A 17,905-nucleotide genomic window follows, 5' to 3' on the forward strand; every position below is an offset into this window, starting at 1 on the left:
GTGAGTCTGGAAGTCTTTGACAGGATAATGAAGCTCTACTTTATTCTGATACAAAGGAATTGGGCAGGAGAGCATTAATACAGTTAAGTACACAAACATCTAAGTTGGCTTACTCGAATTGAGCGTAGTGTAAGCTTGCCTTGAAGAGCATTTGAGTCTTTGCAACGGTCTACATTTGGTTTTTACGTTTTTCTACAAACACTTTTAAACTAAGTAGATCTGATATTGTTCCATGCAGGATTGTGAGTGTTGGTTTATGATAGTGAAGACAAGAGAAAAGCAGATGGGAGGTTGCAGAGGTAAAAGCACCAAAGCCTTAGAAAGTGAAGAGATGGCGATCAGAGAGGACTGTTCACTTACATCGTTATATCACGGTGAGAAAGAGATGGGAGGTTTAAAGCCTGAGCTCACATTTGAAGGATGTTAATACAAAATGAAGAAATTGGTGCTGATTTGAAAGTGGCTAGAGTGAGTCCGCGGGAATATAAAGAAAGTATGCACAAAGGAAACCCGGGAATCTTGGCTTCCTTTTCTTCATCCCTTAATTAAGATTCCTGACATATCCTAACTTGCTTTTCACCCCCGCTCTCTCCCCCCTCTCTCCCCCTCTCTCCCCCTCTCTCCCCCTCTCTCCCCTCTCTCCCTTCTCCACTCAGGCTTGTGCGTTAGACCCCATGCTGGATGACTCTGTGATGTTCGCCAAGCGTTTGAGGAACATAGATCAGCCCGTCACTCTGTGCGTGGTGGACGACCTCCCCCACGGCTTCCTCAGCCTGTCCCAGCTCTGCAGGGAGACCAAGGAGGCGGCTAACATCTGCGCGGAGAGGATTCGCTACGTCTTGACCCAGAAGGACACGCCTCCCGAGCCACGCAAGCACCGCAAGCTGGAGCGCACCGATAGGGGTGTGTCCGCCTCTTCTGGGGAGGCCGGGTCTATCTTTTCCGACCCCATTGAGGAAGGGGAGCTTGCTGTCGCGGCTAAAATGGCCAATGGGGAAGGCTTAGTTGCTGTGGCAGCCCAGAACAACACTGACGCTGTTGTTATCGAGCCTTAAGTGAGGTTACATTAAGGACTGCAGGGGAGTGGAGACACGGGGAGAGTAAATGAAAGTCAGACACATTTAGGCAGTGCGATGCCTCAAAGAGAGTGTCCTAAAAAGCAGATGGGGGGAGAGGGGGAGAGGGGGGAGGGCAATCTATGTGATTACCCAGTTTCTTAAAGACAAAAAAAAGAGGGGTAGCGCCAAAACAAGACTTCCTCTGCTTTGCCATTCTTGCCACTTGTCTGTATTATGCACAAAGCAAAGCTGGCAGACGAAATGAAAACACTCACCAAAGACAAAGTCATGTTTTCAAATGAAATGGTCATTCACCAGCTACTTAGATCAAAGACCAGCACGCACCCACACATGCAGCGCACACACTTAGCAGAGCACGGCCAGGACAGAAAGCAGCGCTGATACTAAAGACGGCCCTGAATGGGCGATTCATCCAAGACAAGGCACTCATTTAAGGCACTAATCAAATAGTGGTAGGCACACTATATGCTTCTGTATAGAGTCGTCCCAATCAAAATGGCCACTTGTCCTTTAGGGAGCCACTCTAAATCACACTTAATAACTCCACATTGTGTTCTCCATTACGCCTGTTTGGCAGTCAACACAGCTCCCTTCGTGGAGAGTTTCTCTGTTGACTCTACCAAACACACTCACAACGCTGCAAGGCTGAACAACAGACTGAAAGGCTGAACTGGATACGTTGATTAACTTGCTTTCTTGAGATTCTGTTGCAATTTGTAATCATATTACTACCCCTATGCAGTAGTGTTACTTTTGTTATTTATATTTTTGTATTGCTGTATTTTAATCCTTGAATCATTACAGGTTTTTTTTTGTTGGTTTGTTTACTATATTGTTCTTTTAATGTACACTGATGCTGTTTGAACGTGCGCCATATTTACCCCCTCCTCCTTCGGCACAGCTGCTCAGACGTCCCTGGCCTTTCCAATTATACGTGTATCCTCCTCTAATGCATATGAATAGGATAATGGTATAGTCATTATAGAATAGTGGACAGTGGGACAGTGGGCTATCGACGCTGCCTGGTGCTTTGTGTTGATAGGGCTGCATCTCTATTCATTGCTGCAGTCACATTTGTGTAGATGCACTGATTATTTCCTGAAGTCAATGCTTAAATATTCCCATTCCAAGTCTGTTGAGAACAATCATGGCTCTGATATGTCTGAGAGACCCAAAAGTTGTTTTCCCTTTGAGACTGGAAAGAGTTCTTCAGAAGTAGAGGAGGAGAGGAAGGGGTAGCACAAAGCCCTCAGCTATCAACACACATTTTAAACTCCACTGCACTGATTTCCTCTCAGATTGTCCCCGTTACTCACCAGGCGTTTTTCCGCTCACTACTTCTCTGCACAGTATGCAGTGTGTCAAAGTACCACTTCTCTTGAATCGATGGATTTCCTGCCTGAAAATTGGTTTTCTATAATTCGGAGGCTCTCAGGAAAAACTAAAGAAGAAGAAAAACAGATTGCAGGAGTGCTGTGTAAAAGCCACTAAACTTGTATTTGGCCCACTGGGAGCGGCTGGTGGACCGGGTGCTTTTACATTTGGGGTTAACTTTGATTTCATTAAGCTGAGGGTACTCCTCTGAGCTTTTTGCCACCGAAGCACTTTGAAGCACACGAAAATGTCCTTCTGAGGGTCAGTCCTTCGATCAGGTCCAACTAAATATAGATGCCAACAATGCTGGCTGCGTCCTTCTCTCGTATCAGGGCCAGGTCTGTGTAGAAGGATGCTGTGTGATGAATAGGATTTAGCTGAAGCTCCGACTGCAACCCCCCCCCCCCCGCCCCCCCCCTGTAGAAGAAGAGCAGGATTTTCAGCAGAAAAGTCATGCTACAGGATTAGACCATGCTTAGATCTGTCAACTCCCAGTACTTACCGCAATCTTTTTAGTCAGATTGATGGAAAGAACCAGGGTGGCAAAGGGGAAGACAGTAATGCACTTGTTCACTCTGAGACACCGGCTGAGGTTGCTGTAATTTCACAGTAGTTTGCAGTTCTGTGCACGTGGGTTTTTAGGTTACATGTCACTGTCTTGTTTTATGTCTTTCTTGGTGCCTGTATGTGTGGCTCAGTCTACATGTACACATGATCACACTAGTCTCTGGTGTGTGTGTGAGACACTATTGGACTACGTGTTGTGTCGGTGATGTTCTGTACATCAACTTGACTTCTTCACCAGTCCTGAAAAAACTTATGAAGCCTAGCAGGGTGGATCGGCCATTAGCACTTTGTTGTATAAAGTATGTGGGCGACTAGAGCACTTTTTTTCAAATCCACTTGCTGTTCATAGACCTCCTTATGCCTCTTACCCTTAATGACCACTCGTGCATCCGGCTGCCCTGACTGCAGGTGAACCATGCTGTTTTGGATGAAAACGTTTGCAGTGTTACCTTTTTAAAAAAAAAAAAGTTTTCCCATTCCTGGCATTCTGTGGTTCTGCTGATGCTTATTTAGCTTCAAGCAGAAGCCGTTCTTTCAGTGAGTGTTGTCGCCTTATAGCGTGTAATCGTTGATGGTCCATATACTTTGTAATCACAAATTGTCCTTGTAGAAACAGTCAGTGTAATGTCGCTTTTTGTCTTTTATTTGTTTGATAATCAGGTTGAACAACGTACCTCCAGTTTTACTTCTTTTTGGTTTTTTGAATGTGAGATTTTCTTGCCCCTGGCTGATTTATTTGAAAAAGTGCAACGCTGCTACAGACGTGAGCTCGCTGCTTACAACTCTAACAAGCTATGCAAGTTAACACACCAGCATCTCATCATCTTTCACACACTGCGTCAGAAATGCTGTGATCAGGGGCGCCGTAAGGGGGTGAAGAGTTAGGACGACTCTGAGGGCCCGTGACGGACAGGGGCCCAAACTATTTTAGAACATTAAGAAAGAAATGTTTAAGTAAGCAATGTGATATCTTTTCATGTGGCCCATAATCCCTGGCGGCGCCCCCTGGCTGTGATGCAATTTATTGTTGTGCAATCTATTGAATCTCAAGGTTGGATTTTATAGTTAGCTCTTTATACCAAATGTATACCAAACTTCCTTGAAACCTCATTCTTTCATAAATGCATCAACGCTCTGATGCGACTGACCTCAACCAGTTCTCAGAAATGTTTCCAAATGAAAAATATGAATTTGATCACTAAGTTACTTATCTTAAATATATCTCTAGCGCTTCAAAACGGAACCAAAGACTGCAGCCGGAGTCTCCTAACGGATGTGCTGCTTGCCATTTAGTGTTTGCTGTTGATGAAAATGCAGTCGGTGCTCCTTATGCACACTACGCCGCAAAATGTAATACCGGTGTAGGAAATTATGATTTTTTTTTTTTTTTTTTTTTTCAGAAAACAAGCCATAGACTGGAAACAAAGCAGTTTTAAGTTTACTTGGTTTATACTTTTTTTTGTTTTATTTAATTCAAAACACCAAGTGCAAACCTGTGAATAAAAAAAAAAAAGAATGTGTATCAAACGTTATGATTCATGTAACTATCTCTACTTTCAGATGTGTTGATCGAATGATTGATGTTTGATTTGCAGGTTGCATTCTTCAATGTTGTGTCTGATACGCCACGAGTCGGCTGGTTTCTTCCTTTGTTGATTTTTATCTAAATAAATATATTCTCCCATGAACCTGCAGTTGTGTTCGTGAATCAAGATGTCTCTTTGCATTGATCAAACTAAAGGTTAACTTAAAGTCGCTGAGAATAAAATATGGAAATTATAATCTAATCTTGCTGGCCTCTTTTAGTTTTTATCCCAAAGCATATTTTATATATGAATTTGTGAATAGCAAATGCTTTTTTACCCAAATGTTGATTAAGTCAGGCCTTTTGGAAAGGTCATTTACAAGGTTGACCTTTGTGAATTGTATAAAGTGTCAGATCCAATTGAACAAAAAATACATCTTGTAAGATTTCTATGATAATCATTTGTATTTCTTCGTTGAGGATACGTTTATAAAATATGCTTTTTCTATGTATTCAATTACTCAAGAATATCAGTAAAAACAGAAATAAACTAATATGTTATAACATACTTGTGAACAGTTGGACAATTTGCATTACTTTTGAAACCCAATCAAGCCAACATTTAGCTGACATTTCTGTTTAAATGCAGGAGCTATACATGTATATAGGACATAGTGCTTAAAGACTCTACTTCATTACAGATCATAAAATCAATCAAAAAATAACATTTCTGATGTAAATTCAGCAGCAATACAGCCCATTAGACCCGGTGATCTGTATCCAGCTGGTGTGATGTGATTTCCTCCCGGAGGGCAGGCATCATGTGTCTCAGCTCCTCTCCATTAGAGGTGCGAGACCTGTGATCAAAACATGATCGTAATCAGCCAAAGCATTTTTAATGTGTGGCCGTGTCGCATTCAGGAAAGCACGAGCGGAACCGGGAGCGCGTATCCTTCCTGAACCCCCCCCCCCCCCACACACACACACACACACACACACACACTCCCATCCAGGGGGACCACATGCATCGAAAGGACCAACGTGGACGCGCCCGGTTTCTCTGCTGTGCGCGATCCCGTTCTGCTGCGCGCCCCCGCTCAGAGACAGGCTCCAGAGAGAGCAGAGGAGCGGCAGCCGGGAGAAAGATGGAGGTGAGGGTCGGGGAGAGACTCCTGTGCATGGCTCTGCTGTGCAGCGGCTTCTTCGTGGATTCAGTCCTCGGGAAATATGTCAAAGGCATCGTTAACACTAAAGAGGTGAGTGCTGTTTCTTTTTTTCTTAATGTAGCCACTTGCGTCAATGACACTGCGACTGCGTACCCGCACTCAGGTGTCTCTGTGGCGGACTCTGCTCCGCGGATAGTCGGAGGGGCGACCACTATTTCCCCGATAAGTTGCCTCTGACATGTCAGTTCCTCCAGATAAAACACAGTCACCTCTATTCTGCCTTACAATTGCGCGCCATCTGTGCGCGTCTTATCTGTGGCGTATATTTTACCCTCATTGTGATAGTGTTTGGCATCTCCGTAGCCCCAGTAAGCAGCACCCCAACACCGGTCCGCTGCTAACACTTCAGCCCACTCTTTTTGGGTCAAAACCAGCTTTATTAGCTGGATTTCACTTCCGTTATTAATAGTAAATTAGCAGTAGTCTTTATGTTTATCATTAGAGGAGCTGTTACAGGTGTGCGTCATACAGCTGCTGGCGCGCGGCTCTGTTTGTATTGATGGTTGAGACTCTCAGTCCAGCCTGGAGATATTGTGTGTTTTTTTTAAAGTCATATCAGGATCATCGCTACCCTGACAATATATGCGAGTTATAAACTGTGCAGCGCAGCAGACGCTGTGGCTCTGGGCTGTTTGAGATTCAGGATGATACCACCTGCTGTTCCACATCTCCAGTTTGCTTTCTCACGAGTTTTTGTTTTGGATCAAGTTTGACATACATGAGTACTATAGAAGAGCTGTCTTCCATTTTGTTGTGAGTTCAGCAAGACCAATAAGGTAGCATTCATAATAAAGACGGCCACTGTGCATAATCTAATTTATTGGTTGTTTCTATTGTGCTGATTGTGTTGACATTTCTGCAGAAGGTGTGCAATGGAAGTTAAAGCGTTTATTTATTTTGAGGAAAGCATTTGACCTTTTCGATCTGTGAGGTCAGTTGACTGTAATATGTTAACCAAGAGCAAAGAAAATACATCTTTTACAAATATGCTTAATAGATAAAACAATCGCATAAATAATACATTATTAAAACAGTTTCCCAGTGCCCAAAGGATGTGTAGATCTCTTGTTTTACACACCATACGAAAATATTGCAAATGCTTCCATTTGTGAGGCTAGAAACAGCTATTGCTAATTGATCAATGCTATCGATTAGTTGCAAATTGTTCATCTCAAACATGAGTGCCCTCAGCTGTTAATATCAGCGGTCGTCACAGTGGAGCTGCTCAGTGACAAACAGCAGGGGGGGGGGGGGGGGGGGGTGCTTTGCTGGTGCACTGTGATATTATAAAAAAAAGGGCATGCATCTTCTGGAATATCAGCTCTTTGAATCACTGTGTAAACCTGTGAACCAACCTCAGGTGTTTCATGCACCAGCTATTTGTTATGTGTTGCCAAAAAGCAATTTGGCAGCTAAAAGACATTGAAATCCTTCTCTACTGAGGACCGGTATCTCAGCTTACTTGTATTTCACCTTCCTTGGCTTCTCCAAAAAAACTGAAGAACAGTATTTATCCGCCAGCAGTTTGGGCCAACAAGCTTCAGTTCTTACTGAATCATGCCGACTAGTTGTGCTAACTCTCCCTGAACTCTCTGACTACAGTAAATAAAAGATGTGCCTTGAAATGCAAGATTAGTTCACCAGTTCGAATCTCAAGGATGACGACAGGGATCTGAATGGATAAATTGAAAAAGAGGCACTCGTCCATCCATCAGCGCTGTCGAGATGCCCTTGAACACAGCGCTGAATCTGCACCTGTGCACCAGTGGAGCTGCTCAGCGGCTGCAGACTGTTTCACTGGGAAACTTCCAGGTGTTTGTGAGACTCTGCAGCTCCTAATGAGGAAGTAACCAACTTTCTTTTGGTACTTTGCAGTAAATACAAATATAGTTTCAATCAGCATGTCCACAACAAATATGATGTCTTCGAACTACTAGTTTTTAAATCTCAAAAACCAAAAAGGTATTCAGTTTACGATCATAAAAGGCTATAAAACGGCAAACTTTTACTTCTGAGAGACTGCTGCAAATGGATGTTTTGCATTTTAGATTTGTAATTGATTACTTAAACAGTTGCTAATGGGTTATCTCTTGACATTGATTTTAGGAGGTAATTGTTTGAGCTATACTCCATTGCTAGACCAGTTATAATAAATACATTGATATAAGATCACATCCACTCAGACAGTATGTGTTTTCCTTTTATCCCCCTGAAATGTCTAAGCTCGGCTATACTGGCTTGTGAATGTGCAAAGATTGTCAATATAGAAGTCTTTTCACATTCCTCTACTAAACAAGGAGATGTCTGTGCACTTTCCTAAATTCTGAAGCTTACACCGGGCCAACTACATTTGGTATACCACAAATTAGAAACCTCCAAATGCTGCCTAATTTATGGCTGCCTCCTGAAAGTCGATGTTTCATTTTATCCATCGGTGACCCGCCAGTCGACCCTCATTCAGGTCGTCATTCTCTTTTATCACTCCGTCACAGCTAAAAGGTCATACCCAGAAAGCTTAGCAAACAACATGGGTTCTGTTTTTCGAGACAACACGGTGAGTTACTGACATTGTAACCCCTGACAAACTGAGCAGTCTAAATGGGTTACAGTTGCACCAGAAGCAGTGGGCCTTTCTCTTCACTGCAGGGAGAGAAACGGCATCAGAAAGCTTCAAGGTCCGGGCATCTCAGCTAAAGCACGAGCCACCTTCACCCCAACTTTTTCCGATCTGACTTCAGTTCATTGCCAGGGATAACATGTGGCCAGGAAGTCAGGCCACACAGGGTAGAGATCCTCCCACACCAAATGACCTTCAGCGCAATGAAAAGTCAAATCCTGGCATTGCACAGCCAAATCCAACCTCCAGCTGAGTTGTGAGTACAAAGAGTTAGGATTAACTCAGCGAAGGTTTTGACAGGAAACATGGTTGAGTTTGCTGTCTTCAAATGTAAACTGGACCCTGGCGCCTTCTTCCACTATCTAGGCAAGGAGAGGCAAGGCAAGTTTATTTATATAGCACCTTTCAACACAAGGCAATTCAAAGTGCTTTACAAAAATGAAAGACATTAAGGAAAAAGTGCAGCAGAAACACATTATAAAAAGGAATTTAAAAACACGAATTTAAAAGCAAAGATAATAAAACATTAGGGACGTAACGATATATTCGCGATATCACGATAAATAAATGTCTATACCATTTTTAAAAAATTTTTTTTAATAAACCTTTATTTAACCAGGTGGTCCCATTGAGATCAGCAATCTCTTTTTCAAGGGAGACCTGTCCAACATGGCAGCAAGTAGGTTACAACATGAACATAAAACAACAGATAACACAAAAGGACATGGTCTTTACAGGGCTACATGTACATACCTAGAGACATTGACAAGTACCAACAGTATATTTATATCTCGCCCTGTCAATAAGCCTCACCTTCTGAGCAGAAACTGTATTGTGTTTTTGCACAGTTTGACCCACTGCTGTCACCCATGGCCAAAGCATATCTCTCTGTCCCAGCAACATCAGTGCCAAGCAAGAGAGTATATTGTAAACGCCCAAACATCCCAGCTTCTACCTGGAAATGTGGACATGCTCATATTCCTAAAAGATAACCTTGATGATGCTGAGTGAGTGAGTGAGTGAGTGAGTGAGTTAGTGTTGAGTTACTTGAAAAAATAAAGTGAAACTTGATTTATTTTATTGCAGGGTCTGATTATTATATTTGACACTCTAAAATCCTATACTACTAAAATAACGTACCAATCAGATTAATTATTTCAAGTAAAAAATAAATAAATGGCAAGACAACATTTTCCCCAAAACATTTTCAACTTCCTTTTTTTTCTCTTTTTTTTCAATATCGCGATAAATATCGTACCGTGGACTTGTTATCGCGATATTATCGCACCGTGAGTTTTTGGTATTGTTACATCCCTATAAAACATGAATAACACAGGTACATGAATAAAAGCTAAAAATCCCTCCAGATATCGTTTTCTTTACAAACGCAAACACTGTTCGGCTCTGAGTGGATGTTGATGCTCACTGGTCAACGTAACGCATGCAGAGGCGGTCGACGCAAGGCCACATCTTTAATGTATCAATGAGGGAGAAAGATGATCTGCTTCCAGAACCTTTTTAAGTTTTCAAAACCTTATAGGAAACCTATGTAAAACCAAATCATATCAGTGTATTTGTACATACAGTCTCTCAAATCATTCATGGAGAGTGACTTAAAAAACAAACAACGGAGACATGTATTTTATTTTTGGCTTTCCAAGATCTTTATAAATGTTGTGGTGAGTTTGCTTTTGGTGCTCTTGAGCTGCTGAAACTCTCAGGGATCAATTTACAACCGAAACAAATCAACAGAGCACTCTGAATGACATCAGGCAACACCTGCCTTGACATATTGATGGTGTGTGTGTGTGTGTACAGTTTAACACATTAGTCTTGCTCGTGCCGTCCTGCCCCAAGGTCACCCTCTACTTCCACTCCACACATCCCCCCCTCCTTCTTAGATTTACAAACACTAACACTGTAGTCGAGTAAATGTCTACAGATCTGCACATCGACAAATGCAATTTACCGCACTCGCAGGGATGAAATGTTAGAAATGTGGAGTGGCGGGGGAGTTGTAGAAAAGCACAAGCAAAGTTATTCAAAGGCATCGGTGCGGCAAACTGGTCAACAGCCTTTTTTTGGCTGGTCGATGTGTACGAGTAGCTTTAGTGGCTCCTGGCGTGTGGAGGGCCCGATAAAATGTCCCTTTGAGAGGCCTTAGGAGCTTTAAGGTCACAGAAAGGTCGGCGCTTTAATTCGAGCCAGGAAAATCTGGCAAATAAATAAAACCTTGCATTCTTTCAGCGGTTTCCCCTGAGTTCAAATACACTTTATTTGTTTTGTTTGGTTACAATTTGATGGTTACAGGTGGGAACATGTATCATTGTTGTTTTTCTGAACCAACATTTCAATTGAGATTATTTTCTATATTTTAAACCACAGGCCTGTAACAATGCTTTCTATTGTATTAAATACAGAGTAGGCAAGCATAACCTGGAGGTGTTTCATGCAGGGGGGGATGTGTGGGACCATTTACATGAACAAAAACCTGTATAACACACTAAAGGAAAAAAGAAATCTCCCAAAGCATACGCAAGGTTGATCTTTAAAGTTGATTAACTTCACGATTAATGAAGTTGATTAACGATGCTAACAAAAAAACGTATTCTAGTTGGTGCAAAATACACACAAAACAACAACTGTCAACACTTACGATTGATCGCTCGAGCGTGTCAAGAACATTTTGAGTTTCTAAGTTATATTAAAAAAGCAGGGCATTTTTCAAATGAAGACTTTAATTCACAAAATAATCAATCATTCAGCCCCGGAATAATTTCTCTTATGACGACGGGAAATTGGCATTCTGGAGAGTCAGCACTGAATACCTTTGTGGCTTTGGACAGGTTCAAATGTCTTTAGTCCTTGCTTTCCACGGTGAGTGAACATGTGTGGATTAGACCAGAAAGGTCTTTTAACTTTTGTCTTTTGAAATGAATGAAACTGAACAGATGCCCTTGAAAGTTCTTTTTCTAATTAAGAAATCTAGCGGCCATATTCGTTAGCAGTTCACTCCATCCTAAAATCAACATCTCGATGGACGTTGGGGTTAATATAGCAGCAGTTTGGAAATGAAGGATTTCACCTGGGTTTCCTGGTCTTAATAAGATCATAAAGTAAAGAGGCCTTGTACTGTATGTGAGTAGTCTTATTTTAAAAAGTTTCACGTCTTATCTTCACATATGCCAGTTCTGAATTCTTGAATTTCTGCAAACAAGACTATGCAAATCTCTTAAAAAGTTCTTCAAGTTGACATTGAAGTGAGTTCTGGGAAGTGAGGAATTTATATCTCAATCAGTTTTCCTGCATCTATTTTTAATGAGGGGGTTGTGATCAGATACATGCAGGTGTGTGCACGGAGTTCTTTCATGCGTCCATATGCTTGCTTTAGTGTGTGTGTGTGTGTGTGTGTGTGTGTGTGTGTGTGTGTGTGTGTGTGTGTGTGTGTGTGTGTGTGTGTGTGTGTGTGTGTGTGTGTGTGTGTGTGTGTGTGTGTGTGTGTGTGTGTGTGTGTGTGTGTGTGTGTGTGTGTGTGTGTCTGTGAGTGTGTGTGTGTGTGTCTTTGAGCGTGTCGGTGAGCGTGTCTCTGAGTGTGTCTGTGAGTGTGTCTGTGAGTGTGTGTCTGTGACTGTGTGTGTGTCTTTGAGTGTGTGTGTGAGTGTGTCTGTGAGTGTGTCTGTGAGTGTGTCTGTGAGTGTGTCTGTGAGTGTGTCTTTGAGCGTGTCGGTGAGTGTGTCTGTGAGTGTGTCTGTGAGTGTGTGTCTGTGACTGTGTGTCTTTGAGTGTGTGTGTGAGTGTGTCTGTGAGTGTGTCTGTGACTGTGTGTGTGTGTGTGTGTGTCTGTGAGCGTGTGTGTGTGTGTGTGCGTGTGTGTGTGGGGGTGTGTGTGTGTGTGTGTGTGTGTGTGTGTGTGTGTGTGTGTGTGTGAGCATGTCTGTGTGTGTGTGTGTGTGTGTGTCTGTGAGCGTGTGTGTGTGTGTGTGTGTGTGGGGGGGGGGTGTGTGTGTGTGTGTGTGTGTCTGTGTGCCTGAGAGTGTGTCTGAGTGTGTCTGTGTCTGAGTGTGTCTGTGAGCATGTCTGTGAGCGTGTGTCTGTGTGTCTGTGTGTCTGTGTGTCTGTGAGTGTGTCTGTGAGTGTGTCTGTGTGTGTGTGTCTGTGTGTGTGTGTGTGTGTGTGTGTGTGTGTGTGTGTGTGTGTGTGTGTGTGTGTGTGTGTGTGTGAGTGTGAGTGTGAGTGTGTTTGTGAGTGTGTCAGTGCGTGAGTGTGCTTATGCGTCGCAGCGTTGTGTAACCCTCACTAATGAATCATTGAGAAGCCCTGCGGTCCAGGGGTGACTTGACTAGCTGATTGGTAATTAATTGTTAATGAAGCTTAGCAAGCAAACAGAGATCTGGAAAGAAAGAGAAAAAGACAGAAAACTATCGAGATGAAAGCACAGAAACTTTAAGGAAGAAACAAAGGGAGACGGAGAGATGCTGAATTGACCGGATACTGCATCGAGGCATAGCACTTGATTAATAGGTTGTAGTACACACACTCACACACTCACACACTCACACACTCACACACTCACACACTCACACGCACACACACTCACACACTCACACACTCACACACTCACACACTCACACGCACACACACTCACACGCACACACATGGGAAAGCACGCACACACGCACACACTCTTTGGGGAGGTGGCTGAGTGATTCTGCATCACAATGCAGTGGCCATGGGGAAATAAGAAGACTAAAAGGGGATTAAGGTAGACACCTCATCCACTGTTGCTGTTCTCTAGGGCTCAGTTTATTTTCTGCTCTTAACTAGCTCACACACACACACACACACACACACACACACACACACACACACACACACACACACACACACACACACACACACACACACACACACACACACACACACACACACACACACACACACACACACACACACACACACACACTGGTGGATTAGCTCAATCCTTGTGGTGAGTTGTGATAACGGCTATCTGAGCAACACGCTGTTTTGTTGATGCCATCTCGACCTTGTTTGACTCAGAGGTCCGCCTTTAAAGGGACCTCCGCTGATTTTACACATCAAGGTCTCATCAAAGTTACACATTTCAAGGAGATGAAACAAAGTTGGATTAAAGCCTTTTCTCGCACCAGAGGGAGCTGTGTGAAATCTGATAAACTTGCTTGGTTTGGTAGGTAATCGTTTCATCTCCCGTGGAAATCCATTTTTGTTTCTGCATACACGGATATTGCAGACATTATTGTTCTTGCAACTTTGTGGCAACAGTTTGGGGAAGTCCCTCACGTTTTGATTAGGGATGTTCAGAGATACTCTGGTACCAAGTCAATGGCCAAATACTGAAAACGTAATTATATTTGTTTATCTATGAGACAAGCACGCTCCAGATAGCGTTAACTTTTAACCGTTGACCTGTTAAAACCCTAAAGGAGGCAGTAAACTCGTCATCGACATGTTGAGGGGGGGTTTACAACGTAGCTTTGTCAGGGAAAGAATAGGGAGCGTTCTATACGCTTTTCTTTCGCTGACAAAGCTACGTTGTAAACAAGACACATGACTAGGGGAATCGGCAGGAGCTAAGCTAGTTAACGTCAGCTGTTAGCAGTTAGCATAGCCAGTAACAGAGGGGCTATTGAATTGCATTTAAAGTAAATCCAGTAAAAACCAGTATTGGGCAAGGTCAATTATAACCATTACGTGTTGAAATGCAGTATTCAGGAATTATTATTATATAACATGTTTTAGAACGTCTAACTTCCTAACAAAAACGGTATGAAAAGAGTAACAAGGTAGTCTTTGTTGAATTACACGAGATTCATTGTTGGTATTGAGAATCTTAAGATGTCCATGGTATTGGTATCGACTGCAGACTTTCTGAGACATTCCTGCTTTTAAACATGTCAAAGCCACCATTACCAAAGCCAGGTGAAGAAATGCTTCTTTGAGGAAAACATGACTTGCCTGAACAGAGCCCTGAGTTGAACCCCATCAAACACCTTTGGGATTAACTGGAACGCCGACTGCGAGCCGGACCTTATCACCAAACATCTGTTTCTGACCTCTCTAAAGCTCCGGTGGCTGAGAGGGAGAAAATCCCTCAGACAGGGTCCAACATCATGTGGAAAGCCTTCTTTGAAAGGCGGAGGCTTTTATAGCAGCATGCTGATGTCCTTGGGCTTAGAAATACAATTTCCCAAATCTCATATACTGTATGTGTAATATCCACATATTATCCGGCATTCGGAGCATTTCCTTTCTTGTGTTGGTTCACTTCTGATGTGAAGATAAGAAGCTTGAGATACTGTGCTTAAGGATTGGTTGGTTGTACTTCTGGTTTGTTAGTAATTAATTCTGGTATTGTTGTATAGACATGACAAAACTTGGGTCAAGGCTACAGCACTTTCTTATTTGGCTTAATACTGAGCTTCTAAGTGTGTTGCTATGTGAAGGCTTATAACTTGATCCCCTCTATTCAATTAGTTCTTGTCCTCCCATTATCTAAGCGTAGTGATATCAACTAATTTAAAAGCAGAATAGCCAGATCACTGAACAATTTGTTTACTAAACTAACACCAGCAAGTCCCACAAAGTGCTCAAAGGTCAATGTTTTATGTTTATATCTAAATAGCAAAAAAAGAACTAATTATCTGCTGTCAACACCATTGTTCAATCTGCTCTGGTTTTGTACTTCTGCTGTGTTTCTGAGAAGGGCGTTTAGAGGATGGGGGTACGGGAGCGTGAAAAAATAAAAGCCTGGCCTTTTGATGTTTCTATGGCAGCTGCAAAGTAAGGCATGCTGTGGTTGCTATGACGATAATAATGGAGGTGGTATGCACGTTGGTTGCAGCCAGGCCGTGCTGTAAGAGTGAGTGACAGTTGTTGTCTATTCTATTTGTATTTCTATTTGTATTTACTTGCACTATTTTATCTGTTTTATTGTGTTGCTCTCTTGCAGGAGCCTGGGACCTCAGGTTCTCATTGTAGCTCTGTACGAATGACAATAAAAGCCTTGAATCTTGAATCTTGTTTGTCAAGCGTCCAACAAGGGGGTCTTTCATAGTCCTGGCCTGGGGTGAGTTAGATGACACCCCCCACAGCGACCCCCCCCCCCTCTCTCCAGGGATATGCGTTTGTGGGTCACTGCCCTCCCTGTTGTCATGGCCACAGCATTAAGTGTCACCCTCGACCACCTCTACCTAAAAAAGTAGAAAATAACACCGTAAATTAATTCCAATAACCAAATTTGAAGCAGGATATTATCTACACACAGTGAGATTGTAAGGAATGGAATATTTAATTAAATACAAATGTAAAATGTACATTGTGAGTTTAAGTCCAGTTATCCAACATGTTTGTGAAACAGATTTGAAACATAATGTGTGAATGCAGTGTTTTCAATGTACTTGTCTTAACATCGGAGAGGGAAGATTGAGCATTTAATACACTATATATATATATATATATACACTATATCCTACTTACTTGAAGTAAACGGTTATTTTGTGGGTTTTTCGTAAATTATTGAGTGTTCATTTGCATTTGTTTGCATTTTAATGTGTGAGTTTTTTTATACCTCGGGACTGTGGGAAACAGTATTTCGATCTTTCTGTATGTACAAACATATTTTGAGATTGACAATAAAGTTGACTTGAATTAAAAAAAACTTTGCCTGAAGCAAAACTTGGAGATGCATCAAAATAAGATCATTTTCTGATAGAAAAAGGGACTTTCTCCAGGGCTTCGTCTGTTGGTTACTGTCCTCCCTGTTGTCATGGTCACAGCTTTAAGTGTCGCCCTGGACAACGCACCGGGCAGGGATTGAGTCTCGGGCTTCAGTGACTTCTTCAGTTTGCCTTGAGTTATAACCCGAGGCTCTGGGGGGTGAAGCTGCCTGGCAGCGGTTGAAATATTGCTGCGGTTTTGTTTGCTGTGATATATGGAGGCGGAGGGGTTGAGCCACGCTACGCTGCTCCGGTTGCACTTTATTTCTCAGCACAGAAATGACTGTGTTGTTTATGTAGAGAGAACGTGGGGCAGAGGTAATTACAATATAATGGTACATGGGGAGTGTTGCTGGTTGGGTGGAGATCAGGAGTTCATAATAACCAACCTTCAGGACACTTTTGATAAAGGAACGCAGAACGGTGCTCTAGTCCCTGAAGAGGCTGAGATGTTGTGAAGGCTGCATAATTAATTACAATTTGATCATAATCTCAATATGGATAGTGCAATTTTCTAATCGCAGGAAGCTGAATATTTGTTTAAATACCATTTAGTATAAAGAATGGTATTTATTATTGGCTACACAAAAACAGACTTGGTACGGATCATCTTTAAAAGTCACACCATAACCGTAGTAATATATTTTTTTAATGCAAAAATGGTGAATCACTCCTCTATCGTGAATCAAATTGAAATTGTGATGTTAGCCAAAATAATCCCATTCGTGCAGCCCTAAGATAAGATAAGATGTACTTTATTGATCCCAATTTGTGAAATGTATGCGCTGCAGAAATAGAAATAAAACGGCATTAAAAAAGTAGAAAATATACATGTTTAAATACCAATAAGCTGTAAAGCAGGATATTATATACATACAAGTGTGTAAGGAATGGAATACAACATGAAATACAAATGTAAACAGTACATTGTGAGTTTAAGTCCAGCTATCCAACATGTGGTGAAACAGAATTGAAAAATACAATAATGTGTGAATGCAGTGTTTTCAGTGTGGGATAGTTTAGTTTTAAAAAAAGTTACCCGAAGCAAACTTGGAGATGCATAAAAAAAGAGAATTTTCTGATAAAAGGGGACTTTTTTGTATAATATGTAATTGTTATTTCCCGGTCTTAGAAGCCACATTGCAGACGAATCATTAAGCTGTCTGTTCTGTGAAATGATCAGTGATTACCTGGTGTGTCGTCATATCAAGTTAGGATGAGGTTGTAAGAAAGCCAAGTTGAGATACACCAAATCATTCTCAGAGTTTGATCAGCGCTGGATATGAAGCTCAATACTTTACAGTTTTATTGACCAAACTGTTACATTGAGTTTTAAGGAAAAGTTTTGAAGCTTGGCTTTGTCAGATTCTATACTTTGGTTTCTTCTTCTGTGATCAGAGAACTTCTTATCTAAATCAGAGAAGGGCCTGAAGCTAATGAACAACTTTTTCTGCTATAGGTGTCTGGATGAAATGGTAATAGTTTGGTCTAAAAATAAATGACAGAATATAATAGAAAATGTCCATCAACATTTCCAAAAGCCCAACGAGTCGTCTTCCTTTCAAAGTGACAATCTCAAACCCAAGGATATTCAGTTTACTATCATTTAAGACAAGACAAAGCAGAAAACTATAACATTCAAAGAAAACAGTTTGGCATTGTTGTTTGCAAAATGATTGATAGAATAATCATTTGTTGTATAAGATATTATTAAATATCTGTCACAATGTCCTAGAGCTTGGCATGCTTATTTTGTCTGGCAG

General features: G+C 41.8%; 2 protein-coding genes across 3 annotated transcripts in view; both read left to right on the forward strand.

The window, feature by feature from the left end:
- The window catches only part of lipeb (lipase, hormone-sensitive b), a 36,352-nt gene extending 31,644 nt beyond the window's left edge, over positions 1-4,708 (forward strand). For both annotated transcript variants that reach the window (XM_079692103.1, XM_079692104.1), the window contains exon 13: positions 657-4,708. In XM_079692103.1, the coding sequence (XP_079548229.1) occupies positions 657-1,055 (399 nt within the window). In that variant the 3' untranslated portion in view covers positions 1,056-4,708. The remainder of the gene's footprint in view (positions 1-656) is intronic.
- A 930-nt stretch (positions 4,709-5,638) lies between these two features.
- tmem145 (transmembrane protein 145) overlaps positions 5,639-17,905 on the forward strand; it is a 46,942-nt gene continuing 34,675 nt past the window's right edge. The window contains exon 1 of the mRNA XM_079691506.1: positions 5,639-5,801. Coding sequence (XP_079547632.1) covers positions 5,691-5,801 — 111 coding nt within the window. The 5' untranslated portion in view covers positions 5,639-5,690. The remainder of the gene's footprint in view (positions 5,802-17,905) is intronic.

The sequence above is a fragment of the Notothenia rossii genome (assembly GCF_949606895.1).
Source record: "Notothenia rossii genome assembly, chromosome: 7".
Classification (NCBI taxonomy): Eukaryota; Metazoa; Chordata; class Actinopteri; order Perciformes; family Nototheniidae; genus Notothenia; species Notothenia rossii.